The sequence below is a fragment of the Mauremys mutica genome, chromosome 5, assembly GCF_020497125.1.
Source record: "Mauremys mutica isolate MM-2020 ecotype Southern chromosome 5, ASM2049712v1, whole genome shotgun sequence".
NCBI classification, from domain to species: Eukaryota; Metazoa; Chordata; order Testudines; family Geoemydidae; genus Mauremys; species Mauremys mutica.
Window position 1 is genome coordinate 128,270,654 of NC_059076.1, and position 16,669 is coordinate 128,287,322.

The window sequence follows — 16,669 nt, forward strand, 5'->3', positions numbered from 1 at the left end:
CAAATAAAAGGCAGCTTAGTCACCAAGTTGCTACCCGTTCTGACCGTATAGTTAAAACAAACAGTATGATTTAAGAATGGACAGTAAATAGCAGATGGACACATGTTGAAATTTGTAGTTGGTTTTAAAAAATAGTTTCATGGTTTTAAAATTGTTAAAAAGCAGAAAAAGAAAAAAATAAGGGTAGTTGTGGTGGAAAGCTTACACTGCATTATAATGTTTAATTAATAAGTGGTGCTGTGTGAAGAATACTGCAGCACATCTTTACTGAAGGCTGGAGACACTCTACATTCCTTTTTTACCAATAAAATTTTTATTGTTGCTCACGTCCATTTTTCCTCTGTCTCTGTGTGACTAACCTGACACACCTAACCTGATTATATACTATTTTTCCATAGACCCCCGGCCTTAATCATTTTCTTTTATCATAGCTTTTATTGAATGTTTGATTTCCTAGATATCTACAAAAGCAAACTGAAAAAAATATAATATTTACATGCACATGGTTCATTAGCAGATTTGTAACCTTTAGCGTGCTTGACTTTGCAAACCTTAATAATGTTCTTTTAATGTATTTTGTGCGTTTAATACAATCTATTGTATCTCTTGAAAATTCTTTTTGAATCAAGTCAAAGTACAAAGAAGGACTCTAAAAAGCTAATTGCATTTCAGATCTCAGAAAGGAAATCTATGATAAGACTTTTATATTGGGCCTTTTCAGTTATTTTCATTCTTATTCACTCCAATTTTATATCAGGGACAAAAATTAGAAGAAAGATAGAAACAAACTTCCTTTAAACTCTCTTCTCAGTATCACTTTACCAGAGCTTTGTAACATGTCAGTGCATTCTAGAATCAAAATTTAAGTTTATGTCGGCCAAAAAACACGGACATGTAGATCTTTAGAAATAAAATAGATCCATATACTCACTACTATGCTGACTCTTTCCGTGTACTGGTATGGCAATAGTATCTAAGAATAAATGTGATTCAGTCAGTAAACTCTCTATAAAAGATGTATTTGACAATCAAACTGTTGAATTTCTGTAAATCTTTGATTATGTCATATAGATTGCAAAATTAGAAGAATCTCTTAAGAAGGCAACACAACAGATACATCAGATTCAATGGTAAGAGGCCTAGCATAGCAAAGATAAGTATGAAGTATGCTTTGTATTTGGAATACCGCATGTTTAACAAGAAGTTATATAAATTAAAATACAAAAAGAATCATGCTAATTTGCCTCTCTCTCCTATGATGCATACTTGCGTGAGTAGATGAATTTATTATTTAGCTTTCTAGAAATGAATGAATGAAGGATGTTTTCTGTTATCCTACCTCTTCCCACACGAACATAACATGACAGGAAACAAGCTTCTTATTTTAATATTAAAATCAATAAGTATTCTAAGAAGTTAACATTTTTTTGCTGTCTATATCTTATGCTTGTACCAGGTAATGACTCAGATCTAAGTGGATGTACATTTGAAAATTACTTGCTGTACTATGAGACTAGCATTTTTATATGATGTGGACTTTTAAAGTCAATTTTTAAAACTTCACCTTGTTAACTAGAAATGTTTGCAAAAAGTCTGATGAGCCTGGCAAGTTTTCCATGTGACTTATGGTTTTCTGAATAAAGCTTCTGTACTCAACAAGGATTCCAGTGGACATTAGAAGTTCAGAAACACTAGCATCAGAGCCTCCTGCATCCCATATGCAGGATGATATGTTAATGAATAAACACATGCATGTCAATATTTTTTCTTGAAAACTTTATTTAAAAAGCCTAAGGAAATTCACAAAACTAAGGTTGCAGAGTTAATTGCAATTATTTGTACATTAATATTGGGCCTTTTAATAAGATAGTCTGCCAGATGTTACCATAAGTAGATATTGCTATGCATAGAGGGATTGGTGTGGACAATATAATACACATACAATAGACTTTATAGCTAATCGTATGCATTTTTATGAGCAACTTTGGCATGTTAAAAGAGCAATAGATGGTAGTTATATAACTCAAACATATTTTTTGTTTAATTTATGTTTATTGTAACTTTTGTTTTGCATTTAGCATGAGGCCTCCCCAACAAACTACTCAACCGTCAGTTTCCTCTACAGTTAGAAATCCCATTTCCAGTAAGAGAAGTACTAGTTTAAAACATTAACTATGAAATATGTATCATTGATTGTAACACTGCTCTAACATTCAGTTTAATTACTTTAATTCCTTCAGCAAAACAGAATGGATATTCTCCATACATACTTCATCCCCACTGCCCATCAACCTCAGAAATGTAGGTACAGATCTATTAATTATCACTGAAAACCTTAGGAACAATAAGAGGTTTAAAATTAGTATTTGTCCAAAGCCTCTTATATTTACTTTGTATTATTACTTTAGAAGAGTACATGTCTTGTTGGCTATGAGCCCAAACACTAATATATATTCTAATTTTAGTATCTAGTCTCTCCTCAGTAGTGAGACTAAAGAGTTGATGAGAACAACAGCTATTTATGGTACAGTAGTCAATGAATTCAGGATGCAATTAGTTTAATCTGCTAAATACTAAATATTGTTGTATTACTGGTATAGGTCTCAGTTCTGCAGTGTATTAAAGCATATGCCCAACAATAAGCATCGGAGTAGTTTCACTGATTTCAGTGGATCTACTCACCTCTTTAAAGTTAGGCATTTACTTAAGCCATGCTGAATTGGGACCATAATTCCTACCTATATTTTCGTTTCAATCTTTAAAATAATTTAAAGCCAAATTCTTTATGGACTTATTTCTGTGCAAACCCCACACTGTCTTTAATGGAATTGCACAACTTATAATTCAGAGAAGATTTTGGTCTGAGAGAGACCAATATCATGTCAGAATCTGCATTTCTAATATATAAGTTTTACATGACAATACAATGAACATTAATTTCTTTAAAAGTTTATCAAGATTTTCAAAAGTGTAGTCACTTGATTTTGAGACACTTAATTTTTGGAGCTCCATTTGAAGTGACTTAGAGGTCTGATTTTCAGAGTGTGGGAGATCAGCACTTTCTGAAAATCAGGATCCCCTTAATGTGTCTCAAGTTAGGAACCTCAAATTATTAATCACTTTTTAAGATATTGGCCATATTTTTCATATCTGATTCTAATGCTGTTTTTAATCTGCTTTCCTCTCATTTATACACATAAACTGGGATTTTCAAAGGATCTTACAAGAGTTAGGTGCCCAAATCCCATTAAATTTCAAAGGGATTTGGCACCTCATTCCTTTAGGCTCTTTTCAAAATCCCAATCATAACTCTCCATGTTTTCAGAGCAGAGCATATCTCATAACCTGTAACTGATATCATTTAAAACAACACATTTTATTCATATTTCAGAATAATATTATTGCCTATACAAATGAAGGAGCTGTAAATTAATTTATTTATATTAACTAAAATAGTAAAATAAATACTGCAATAATATATTATTTGTCATTCATGAATGTGAGGATATAACATAATTTTAAATAATATTATTTTAATTAGAATACATTTGTTATTTATTATTACAACTTGCACATTTATTTTGCATTACTAGGCTAGAATCCATGGAGGTTGACCCTGTACCTTCCCCAATGAGGAAAGTGAGTTCATTTCTATGTATACAAACCTGAGTTCTCCTATATTCTGATAATTACTGTATAAAGCAACTCTTAGACTCCCAGGCCCTGATTCAGGAAAATGCTTGAGTACATGCTTATTTTTAAGCATGTGTCAAGGCTGATTCCACAAGCCATAAAGAAATAAAATCAGGAACAGTCAACATGGATTCACCAAGGGCAAGTCATGCCTGACCAACCTGATTGCCTTTTATGATGAGATAACTGGCTCTGTGGATATGGGGAAAGTGGTGGACGTGATATATCTTGACTTTAGCAAAGCTTTTGATACGGTCTCCCACAGTATTCTAGCCAGCAAGTTAAAAAAGTATGGATTGGATGAATGGACTATAAGGTGGATAGAAAGCTGGCTAGATTGTTGGGCTCAACAAGTAGTGATCAACGGCTTGATGTCTAGTTGGCAGCCAGTATCACGTAGAGTGCCCCAGGGGTCGGTCCTGGGGCCGGTTTTGTTCAACATCTTCATTAATGTTCTGGATGATAGAATGGATTGCACCCTCAGTAAGTTAACATATGACACTAAGCTGCGGGGAGAGGTAGATACGTTGGAGGGTAGGGATAGGGTCCAGAGTGATGTAGATAAATTGGAGGATTGGGCCATGAGAAATCTGATGAGGTTCAATATGGACAAGCAGAGTCCTTTGCTTAGGAAGGAAGAATCCCATGCACCGCTACAGGCTGGGGACCAACTGGCTAAGCAGCAGTTCTGCAGAAAAGGACCTGGGAATTACAGTGGATGAGAAACTGCATATGAGTCAGCTGTGTGCCCTTGTTGCCAAGAAGGCTAACGGCATATTGGGCTGCGTTAGTAGGAGCATTGCCAGCAGATCAAGGGAAGTGATTTTCCCCTCTATTCGGCACTGGTGAGGCCACATCTGGAGTATTGCGTCCACTTTTGATCCCCCACTCCACTACGGAAAGGATGTGGACAAATTGGGGAGAGTCCAGCAGAGGGCAATGAAAATGATCCAGGGGTGGGGTACATGACAGGCTGAGGGAACTGGGCTTGTTTAGTCTGCAGAAGAGAAGAATGAGCAGCCTTCAACTACCTGAAGGGGGGTTCCAAAGAGGATGGAGATAGGCTGTTCTCAGTGGTGGCAGATGACAGAAAAAGGAGCAAATGGTCTCAAGTTGCAGTGTGGAAGGTCAAGGTTGGCTATTAGGAAACACTATTTCACTAGGAGGGTGGTGAAGCAGTGGAATGGGTTACCTAGGGAAGTGGTGGAATCGCCATCCTTAGAGATTTTTAAGGCCCGGCTTGACAAAGCCCTGTCTGGGATGATTTAGTTGGTGTTGGTCCTCCTTTGAGCAGGGGGTTGGACTAGATGGCCTGCTGAGGTCTATTCCAACCCTAATCTTCTATGATTCTATGAAAAGAGATAAACCTAATTGCATCTTTCTAGGCATTTCCTGATCTACTTACATATCTGGGATTTCAAATAAGTAGCTTCTGGGTATGATTTGATGATTTTTCATACCTGGTGCAAGCTCTTACAGCATTGTTCCAGCCGTGTTCCTGCTCTCCGGGAGAATGCAGAATGCTCTCCTATGAATGCAGTCAGACTTTTTAACCCTTTACAGGTAAAGCAAGTAGAGAGCAGCTACCAAGAAGAATGTTATAGCTAACTGTCTGGCTGGGTGTCCATAAAAGGGAGCTACTTCCCCCCACCCCCAATTTATCACAGCATGTTTAAGTGCTTGCATGTTTTTCAGAACAAGGATGTTTTTCTGAAGCACTAGTTGTTAAATTCTAGCAGTTAGTTTCTAATAGTCCATCCTTTGAATACAATAATTAGGGATTTAGCCACATCATGCCATTGCCAAGTTATATAGCAAAATGCTTGAAATCTGTTCTGAAATGAATCCCAATATGTTAACATTACAAGAATGTTGTAATCATCCTCAATCATCCTTATGCAGGAACTTTAGAGTTAAGGTTACACTTAAAAGAAATCTCAACATTTTAAGGGATGCAAATGCAGTTAAGGCACCTAGACAACCTTAACTTTTTGCTGTAGTGGCACTAGCCTCCAATCTTTCCTTGTTCTTATCTTACATAAGGGCTGAACAGTCTTGTAATTTTTTTATCTTTAAGTTACTAATATATACTATCAACCCTATCTCCAGTATTTTGTCTGAGAGTTTTTGCTTTATAGCCTTATATGTCAAATGAAAATATCTCTGATGCCCAGTTGAAAAGAGCTATTTTGTTGAATTACTGTAAATGCTGGTTGCCAGAAAAGGATTCTGAGAGGGCTATTGAGTAGAGAAATGAGGCATAGAGGGGAAATAGAAATCACTGAATGGGTATCATTTTGAAAATGAAGGCAGCATATATATGTGCTGAACTACATTCAAACTACATGAATGCTGCATACACCTGTACCATTATGCATTAAGTCACTATGCATGAAGCGTAGTCTCACATTTGAGCAATATTTATCAAAATATTTTAAATGTTTTACCTTAATGTTTTACAGAATATCTATAATTTATTGTTAAAGTGCATTAATAAATAGCACATGTATTATTCTATTATTAATACCTTTCCATGCACTTAGCCTGAGACAGTGACTGGTCCAACAAGACTGTCATTGATAAGCCCACCTCGTGATGGACGTATGGGTAAGGTGTTTTTTTTTAAGTACCTGACTAGACATAATGTATTATATATCTATAATGCTTAGTTTTAAGCATATGTGTAAAGTTAAATACATGCTTGAGTGATTTGTTGAATAGGGATGGATTGCTGATTTGAGCCCTCTGACCTGTAAAAAAGATATTGTGGAGATATCAGTCCAGTAAGAAGGAGCTAGTTAAGAAGCAGAAATGAAGTGGTCTGCTCAGTACTTATCTTTTTTGGCCAGTGGGTGACCTCCCTTAAACTAAGTAATGTTTGCTAAATAACCATTGTTAATAGTTGGAGAACAATTAAACTAATATAGTGCTCAGAAACAGAAGTGATTTACTTGTGGTGCATGCACAGCCTTTTACTTGATTAGTATACTGTCTTATTAGTTATTACAGATTAACATTGTCTTAGTACAGATATTTGATGTGAAAAGGAAAACATGAAGCTTGGTAATGAAAGTAAGACAGTCCAAATTGGAAGCTTCAAAATAGTTGATTTCTCCTAGCACAAGGGTGAGGTGAGAATGGGGAATGGCTATGGCAGGGCCGCCCAGAGGATTGAGGGGGCCTGGGGTCTTTGGCGGTGGGGGGCCCCCGCTTTGGCGGTAATTCGGTGGCGGGGCGTCCTTCCGCTCCAGGACCCGCTGCTGAAATGCCCCGAAGACCCATGGCGGGGGCCCCCCACCGCCGAATTACCGCCGAAGCGGGACCCGCCGCCGAATTGTAGACGACGACCCGGAGCGGAAGAAGCTCCAGGGGCCTGGGCCCCACTAGAGTTTTCTGGGGCCCCTGGAGCGAGTGAAGGATCCCACTCCAGGGGCCCCGAAAATCTCTCGTGGGGGCCCCTGCGGGAAAATTGCCCCACTTGCCCCCCCCCTCTCTGGGCAGCCCTGGGCTATGGTGGCTTTAAGTCACCTTTGCAGCTTCCCAATACTGGGTTGTTCTGGGGTTGGGCATTGGGGAGGTCCCTGAGGTAAACTGGACAACCCTGGAGGCATGTCTATGTTATGGAAACCTTCCTGGGGTATGCTATGTTTCCCAGATCTTCCACAGTGCTGTGTCCTGTAGACCCATCTCCAGCATGCCCCTTTCACCTCCAGCCTTATCCCCAGCATGCTTCCTTATACCACAGCTTCTGGGGAAGTCCTCAGGAGGCAGCCGTACGGCTGGGTTCTGCAGTTCCTGCACCAGGGTAATCCTCCACCAGCTGGATATAGAATTTTTAGGGGCCCTTTTCACTCCTCTAGCCATTTTACATGATGTAAAAAAGCTGGAGCAAAGGTGAAGACTCCCAGGGCTTCAATGGCATTCCTCATATGTTTAAAGTTCTGTACATGCTTAAGTTTTTCACAGGATCAGGGCTAGATTGTTCAGCACCTTGCCGGATTGAGTCCTTAGTTTGTGTGCAGTACACATGATTTTGTAATTGTAATACACATACTTTTATTTCTACTTATCAGTAATCAATAATGATTTTTATAATCTATTTAATATTTTATTTAAATGTTCAGATCCTCCAAAGCTACATTTTTCCTTTCAAGATGTCTGTATGTCTAGAGCAGGGGTAGGCAACCTATGGCACGCGTGCCAAAGGCGGCACGCGAGCTGATTTTCAGTGGCACTCACGCTGCCCGGGTCCTAGACACAGGTCCGGGAGGGCTCTGCATTGTAATTTAATTTTAAATGAAGCTTCTGAAACATTTTAAAACCTTATTTACTTTACATATAACAATTGTTTAGTTATATATTAGAGACTTATAGAAAGAGACCTTCTAAAAAGATTAAATTGTTTTACTGGCGTGCGAAACCTTAAATTAGAGTGAATAAATGAAAACTCAGCACACCACTTCTGAAAGGTTGCTGACCCCTGGTATAGAGCTTTGGATAAGCATTTTGTCATGATGTTTAAATATAAATAAATGCATGAAATGAATTAAATAATAAAACTGAGCATAAATGTAAATCAGAATCAGCACTAGGTATGAGCACACTAAGCAATTGCTTGTGGCCCTGAGCAGCTCAAGGGGAGCCTGATTCGCTTTTTATTATTTGTTTTGAGGGGTGGGAGGAGTATTCCTGTTTAGAGCCCCTAATGGGTTAGCAGCTTGGTGGATGCTATTTTAATATTTTAATTAACAACAGCAGGAAAAAGAAACTAACAAAAGTGGTGGGCCAATTTTTTCAGCCAAAACGTCTTTTTTACCAAAATATGTAGATTTGGGTTGGTCAACATTTCACAAATTGATGTAGAATTTCTCAGATTATTTCAATTGAAAAAAAACCCTTAAACTTTTTTTTATTTACTGAAAAACTGCAAAAAAAATTGAGGTCAACTGAAATAAAATTTTGTTTTAAATTTTTGATATAGTTAGTGAAGTGAAAAATTAGCTATTCACACAGCTCTACACAATTTTAAGACTGTGTTACTCCCTCATACACATACTAGTTGTGGTCACTTACTGCAGCCAGAAACTGCCTACCTCTAGCCTTCACTTTTTGTCATCAGCGCTCTCCACCTGGCATAAACCTGTGGTGAATTTGGCCCAAAGTATATAAACTAAGATTCTTACTTTTGTCCCCAAAAAGGATAGCTTCAGTAAAGGGAGGACATAATTTTTAATATTGTTTTTAAACCTATTGTTCATTATAGGTAGTATTTCTTATAAAGGTTATCAATCATCAGGACTAACAGCAAGTCAAAATAGCATAGCAGGATCTCTAAGGTAACTAGATACAGCTCATGCTTTTCAAGATGTTACAGTTTTTTTTTAAAGAGAATGAAATTAAATCTTGCCTTTCCTCATAATAAATATATAGTGTAAAGGCTGTATTGTGTATTTTGCCTTTCCAAAAAAGAAAAGATATTGTGCAAGCTAACTGTAATTTATACATGTTTTTATTCTTGTTGGAGGGCTTGATTTTGAAACTATGGGTTCCAAAATTTGCACAGGTAGTTAGAGCATATATATCTGTTTGCACCTTCAATCATGGTATTTTCACACAAAAATCTGTCTCTAATGTAAACAAAGTGGCCAAAATCTTTGTTTTATGTCTCATCTGAAAGGCAACACTTCCACCAGCACAATATTGCATTCATTATACTTGGGATATGGCTTCTGTAATTACTCAGAGAGAACAGTGCTACCCACTGAATCACCTGAACCCCTTCCTGCAGCACCTACATCTCGCTTTGAAGTTTCTCATCCAAGTATTGACAAGCCTCATTTTTTTTTAATTTGCATGAACTGTGGAAATCACAGAACAATGTGATATGGTTCCAGACCATGCAAGTGCATTGCATCCACAGTTTTGAATCATAAGAACAGAAAAATGGCCATACTGGGTTAGACCAATGTTCCATCTAGCCCAGTATCTTGTCTTCCCACAATGGCTGGTGCCAGATGCTTCAGAGGGAATGAACAGAAGAGGGCAATTATCAAGTGATCTGTTACTTGTCATCCAGTCCAGCTTCTGGCAGTCAGAGGCTTGGAGGACACCCCAGAAGATGACTATCTTGACTAATAGCCATTGATGGACCTATCCTCCATGAATTTGTCTAATTCTTTTATGAACCCAGTTATATTTTTGGAGGTGCGTTGTGTGAAGAAGTACTTCCTTATGTTTGTTTTAAACCTGCTACCTATTAATTTCATATTATTATAAATTTTCAGATTGATATTAAAATACATAATACAAATATAAAAATGTCTTTTTTTCCTCTTTCATCACTTTCTCCCTTGTCGTCTTTCAGTTGTTTGAAAAAAAATGTCACCTAACAGTCTAACATTCTGATAAATAATACACGTGTAGTGTGCAATAACTGATAATACATTTTTCCTTTAAAATGTAAACTTTGAGAATTTCTTCAACAATTTTTGAAATCTATTGAAGTATAAAAATACCTCAGATCTTTTCACTGCACTGATTGCATTAACAGGTCAACACCAGTAAGAATACCACATAACGAACATTCGTTCTCTTCATCATCTGGCTCACAAAGTACTAGAATAGGCTTATGGGATACTCCTGCTTTCAGAACTCCTCAGTTGTATGCATGTACACCACCTTCCTCACAGGCATCTGTAACAAGACATCCAATCACCATCTCCAGTCTTCTACAGAGGCAACATGTAGGCAAGTAAATTCTATGAATTATCAAAATTAAATTATTTGCCTTGAAAAGTTTTCTAGGTACAATATAAATTATTGATTATGCAATGAACAAGTTATAATTTTGGAAAATTTGGGGTATAATATCAACACAATGTGAGCCTTCCATACAATATTTAGAGTAGTTGAGAATATACCTTTTTTTTAATTTGTATAATCATATTATAATAAAGATATAGAAAATCTTAAATCTAATAATTTTAATATTTGCTTTTAAGTGAAGTCCCAGTTTTGAAAAATTCAATCTATATAATAATTTAGTAGACATTATTGTGATGTATCAGAGGGGTAGCAGTGTTAGTCTGGATCTGTAAAAAGCAACAAAGAGTCCTGTGGCATCTTATAGACTAACAGATGTATTGGAGCATAAGCTTTCGTGGGTGAATACCCACTTCGTCAGAGCTCTGGAAATTTCCATTACATAAGTCTGACGAAGTGGGTATTCACCTACGAAAGCTTATGCTCCAATACATCTGTTAGTCTAAAAGGTGCCACAGGACTCTTTGTTACTATTGTGATGACAACTTTAATGTATTTCTTTTTCCCTTAGTTAATCCCTTGAAATCTGTAATTATTCCAAGGCAAAAAACTATAATAAGAAGTTACTACCACTGACCTTTTTGGCAATTAATTGTAGTTAACTCACATGATTAACTCCAAAAAATTAACTTCAGTTAAAAAAAATGTATTGCGATTAATTGCACTGTTAAACAATGGAATACCAATTGAAATTTATTAAATATTTTTGGATGTTTTTCTACATTTTCAATTACACTGATTTCTTTTACAGCACAGAATACAAAGTGTACAGTGCTCACTTTATATTATTTTGTATTACAAATATTTGCACTGTAAAAATGATAAACAAAAGAAATAGTATTTTTCATTTCACCTCATACAAGTATTGTAGTGCAATCTCTTTATCATGAAAGTGTAACTTACAAATGTAGGGCTTTTTTGGTTACATAACTGCACTCAAAAACAAAACAATGTAAAACTTGAGAGCTTACAAGTCTACTCAGTCCTACTTCTTGTTCAGACAACTGATAAGACAAACAAGTTTGTTTACATTTACGGGAGATACTGCTGACTGCTGCTTATTTACAATGTCACCTGAAAGTGAGAAAAAGAGTTCGCATGACACTTTTGTAGGCGGCGTTGCAAGGTATTTACATAGCAGACATGCTAAACATTTGTATGCCCCTTCATGCTTCAGCCACCATTCCAGAGGTTATGCTTCCATGCTGATGATGCTCTTTAAAAAAATAATGCATTAATTAAATTTGTGACTGAACTCCTTGGGGGAGAATTGTATGTCTCCTGTTCTGTTTTACCCACATTCTGCCATATATTTCATGTTATTGCAATCTCGGATGATGACCCAGCACATGTTCGTTTTAAGAACACTTTCACAGCAGATTTGACAAAATGCAAAGGTACCAATGTGAGATTTCTAAGAATAGATACAGCACTCGACTGAAGGTTTAAGAGTCTGAAGTGCCTTCCAAAATCTGAGAGGGACAAGGTGCAGAGAATGCTTTCAGATTTCTTAGAAGAGCAACACTCCGATGCGGAAACTACAGAACTCAAACTGCCAAAAAAGAAAATCAACCTTCTGCTGGTGGCACCTGACTTAAATGATGAAAATGAACAGCTCTGCTTTGGATTGTTATCAATTAGAACCCATCATCAGCATGGACACATTGTTTTGTTTTTTAATACAGTTATTTTTTGTAGATAATTCTACATTTGTAACTTCATTATAAAGAGATTGCACTGCAGTACTTGTATTTGGTGAATTGAAATATACTATTTTTTTACAGTGCAAATATTTGTAATAAAAAATATAAAGTGAACAGTATACATTTTGTATTCTGTATTGTAATCTAAATCAATACATTTGAAAATGTAGAAAACATCCAAAAATATATATATAAATGGTATTCTATTATTAACAGTGTGATTAATTGTGATTAATTTTTTTAATTGCAATGATTAATCGCAATTAATTTTTTATTCGCTTGACAGCCCTATATATGATATATCCAAAAATTGCAATTCTCATGTACAATTGCAAGCTTCCTTCCCAAAGCTAGTAAGAAGCACTATTCTGTCCCAAGACCAACAGGCAGAAAAATTTGGAGTTTGTAGGCCAAGCAATTTTGGAAATATGACAAGCCAAAAAGAAAGAAAGAGGAATTAAATTCACCTTAATTTTCAATCCCCATATCTTCCAAACGCATTATGCAATTTGCCCCAGAAATGTCTTCCATGGGCTATGATCTGGCTTGTGAAATGACATATGCATTTGATGGATTCAGGAAAAATGGGTGATAGAGGATTGGGTAGAAAACTGGACTTGTAATAATGGAAAGATATCTTGCGGTTCAACCAGGGCCGGCTCCAGAGCCCAGCGGGGCAAGCACCCGCCTGGGGCGGCCCTTTCCCGGGGGGGCGGCAGGCTGGGCCGGCGGACCTGCCGCAGTCATGCCTGCGGGAGGTCCACCGGAGCCCCGGGAGCAGCGGACCTGCCGCAGGCATGACTGCGGAGGGGACGCTCGGCCGGTGGCTCCAGTGGACCTCCCGCAGGCATGACTGCGGACGGTTCGCTGGTCCCGCGGCTCGGCTGGACCTCCCGCAGGCACGCCTCCGGCAGCTCCAGCAGAGCCGCCGGACCAGCGAACCGCCCGCAGCTGCGGGAGGTCCAGCCGAGCCGCGCGACCAGCGGACCCTCTGCAGTCATGCCCGTGGGAGGTCCGCTGCTCCCGCGGCTCGGGGGCGCCTCCCGGGCATGACTGCTTGGGGCGGCCAAATTTGTAGAGCCGCCCCTGGGTTCAACTATAGGAACAAGGATCTGATCTCAGTTTCTGGTGTAAATCCAGTCATTTAAATGTAGTGTAATAGTGTTTCTCTGAATTTATGCCAGTATAACTGAGATGAGAGTCTTACCCTAGCGTCTTTGAAACAATTAGAATCCTAATTCTAAGTATGGGGCTCAATCCTGCTCACAAGTACACTGACTCATTTTCATGTTCCCTGTAAAATCATTTACCGTATTTGCACTTGCATACATAGAAACAGCTATGCCAAAACTCACAACATGTGTTCCTTTGTTTTTATATTAATATTTATAATCTTTTCATTTATTTTTATTCTTATTTTTCTTAAAATAGATTTCTAAAAGCACTTAAACAAGTGAATGAAATGATTCTTTAACTTTATGTAAAAAAATTTATACCTTTATATTTTTAAATCTTCCTTATTATAGGATCTACTAATCTTGGAGGACGTTCAGTAGAAAGATAAGCAAATGTCTGCAATCTGTATTGTTCAATAAGCATCTGGAGAAACCCTCCACTAGTTTGTGTACATCGGAGAGTACATGTAATATCTGTAAAATGTAATATTGGAATAAAACAACAAACAGGTCACCCTGGTGAAAGCACTCTTAAAATAATATTGCTAATTAACATCCACAGTTCTTTTAAATGGAAATGGAATATTTTTTACTGTTCTTAAAATCTTTGACCAAAAATTTATTGCATAAATATTCACGCTTTTGTAACCAGGCATCAAGACTAACATGACTACATATTCAATAAGAATATCTTTAAAGTACTCTTCTGTTGGTGAGAGCTTATAAATTCTCTGAATCACCAAACTAGCCATGTATATGAGTAGCTGCAAAGTGCATATTTGTTTAAATGTTTGTGCATGTATACACTATTGTGTGCATGCTCTGTATTAGAGATGGGTCTAGATCAAAACTCCAGATCCTAACATCTTAATCTTTGGTGGTATTTGAATCCAGGATACCAGATCTTGATTCCTATTCAAAAGAACACTGTTGGCTTCCCCTAGAGAAATGAACAAGTTTTCTGGGATTTTAAATTCTGGCAGACACTGCTGTGCCCCTGAGTATAATGAAGTAAGAGATTCAATACTCCACAAAGTCCACCATTGGATTTGGTTGGCACTCTCCACTTGCCAGACAGAGAGTAAAGTGGGGAAAGAGCAGCAGTTACTCTCATGAAGAGACTGGAGGTCTGTCTGCTACCCTGATAAAACACAGCAGTAATGAATGGGGGTCTGGAGACCAGCAGGGTGCCTGGGTGATAGAGATCTTTTGAGAACAGTTTTTGGTCTTGGAAGGACACTGTTCTTATGAAATTTCCACCATTTTAGTTCAGATGCTGAATTTGGATCCAAACTGCTATCCTGGTTTGAATAAAAATCTCAATTCCAACTTTGACAGCATCCAATTTTAAGCACATCTGGGTCAACACATTTCAATTCAATACACAATTTTCTATTGCTCATAACTGATACATTAAAAAAACATTTTTTCAAACCAAGCAAAGGCTTCATTGAGGCTTATGTACATAGCAAGTTTCAAGCTACACATTTGAGAATTTTTTATTGCAGACATGTTCAGAAATGTGTGTTTAATATTATGTTAATCTATTTTACAGTAGAAAATTTTGTCCCCACCCTCCTCTAACTCAAATAGCAGAAAAGATTCCCAAATAATTCACCTTCAGGCAGGATTTTTTCCCAAGGTGAATGATTTGGAAAGATATTAAAACTAAAACTAATGATTACAATGACAATTAATGTACATCCTTCCAATCTGCTTACAATACCTCTGAGAGGTGAAGTTATAAAAATGTCATTGCAAGCTTCCATACTAAATAGGTTTCAATGATTTCCATATCGGATTAGTTCAGATGACGAGTAAAATATATTTTTCTGAACTGCCATCTCATCTCACTGCCAACTCATCCTGGGATCTGAAAGTCAAGCATGTTCTTTCTGGCTTCTGAAAGCCAAATTCTGCCCTTTGTTATAACTGTTGAACTTCATTGCTTTCTGGGGAATTGTACAGATGCAACTGAGGGCAGAATGGAACACAATGACATTGCACAGTTGGCTCTTCAAATGGAACTTACTTGGCAGTTTTGTTGATGTTGAACACACCTGGAAAGAATCCAGTTCACTCTTAGAGCTGTTGATTCTGCAGAGCTGACAGTAATTAAAAATAGTAAAAACTTTGTCATAAAATAATCAGCTTGACTTTGAATACACACAGGGAGCAGATTGTGTGAGTAGGAAGGTACCGTAGTTACATAGTCATTTTTCATTATAAAAGTAAACTAACTAAACTGTGCCTCAACCGAGCTTGTCCCCCTGTACCTTTTGAATGGTAGCACTAGAGCCCTACTGGTTTCCTTGAGTGAATCTTCTTACCCTTCAGAGTTCTTTGGCCCCCACTTGTTAAAAGGCAGCATGTAGCGAGGAAGGCCTGTGAGCCTTCTCTTCCCCTCAGGCAGCAGCAAAACTTTTGGTGCACAACATGAAGTTCCCCTTCCCAACACACACACAACCTGCAGGAGGCAGCCTGAGGTCCTCTCTTTCCTCACTCCTTTTCCCAGGCAGCAGCATAACTTCTATAGGAATGCTCACCCACACAGTTTGAATTTATCTCTTGAGCTTACTAATACTTCTGAAAAGTGGCAAGCATAGGATATTTTCAAAAGACTTTAACAGTCTGGGGTCCCTTACTAAGGTAGTATCTATCTTAGGGTTTTATACTGCTGCTCGTCCTGAAGTATCTGGGTGCCTTCCACATAAAATCAATAGCAATAGCTAAGTTCCTATTGGACTTCATGGAGTCCCTGGAACATCTCTCTTTTCAAAATCAAAACACTGTTTGGGGTAAGGTTTTAGGAATTATTTTTTTTTACATTGACATTGATAGGGATTTGGGAATAGAATGGGGTGCTAATATTATGTATGGTTCTGCTGCAAATTGCTCAATATTGTAAAAGCAGCAAAGAATCCTGTGGCACCTTATAGACTAACTAACGTGTTAGTCTATAAGGTGCCACAAGATTCTTTGCTGCTTTTACAGATCCAGACTAACACGGCTACCCCTCTGATACTCAATATTGTAAGCTGGTCAAAAGCTATCTAGTCCACTTGGTGGCTGCCAATCCAACCCTGAAACCTACAGCAGTGGTAATGAGTTTAGAGGAAGAGGAAAGGGAAATCCAGTTTGAGTCAAAATTAATAAATGGCATTGATAGAGACTGCAAATTTTGGGAAATATTCTTGATTGGTGCCTGTTGGTTCAAGATTGAGGAGAACTTAAACTGTGTATGTGCATTATTCAAGAGTTTATAACTAGGTCATA

At 37.6% G+C, this 16,669-nt stretch overlaps 1 protein-coding gene across 1 annotated transcript in view; it reads left to right on the forward strand.

Annotated features, from left to right (window-relative positions):
* RNF212 (ring finger protein 212) overlaps nt 1–16,272 on the forward strand; it is a 32,114-nt gene extending 15,842 nt beyond the window's left edge. Inside the window, exons 5-12 of the mRNA XM_045017605.1 lie at nt 1,072–1,130; nt 2,079–2,143; nt 2,241–2,301; nt 3,594–3,639; nt 6,237–6,300; nt 8,957–9,029; nt 10,244–10,440; nt 13,745–16,272. Of these exons, the coding sequence (XP_044873540.1) occupies nt 1,072–1,130; nt 2,079–2,143; nt 2,241–2,301; nt 3,594–3,639; nt 6,237–6,300; nt 8,957–9,029; nt 10,244–10,440; nt 13,745–13,782 (603 nt within the window). The 3' untranslated portion in view covers nt 13,783–16,272. The remainder of the gene's footprint in view (nt 1–1,071; nt 1,131–2,078; nt 2,144–2,240; nt 2,302–3,593; nt 3,640–6,236; nt 6,301–8,956; nt 9,030–10,243; nt 10,441–13,744) is intronic.
* Nucleotides 16,273–16,669: the final 397 nt, after the last annotated feature.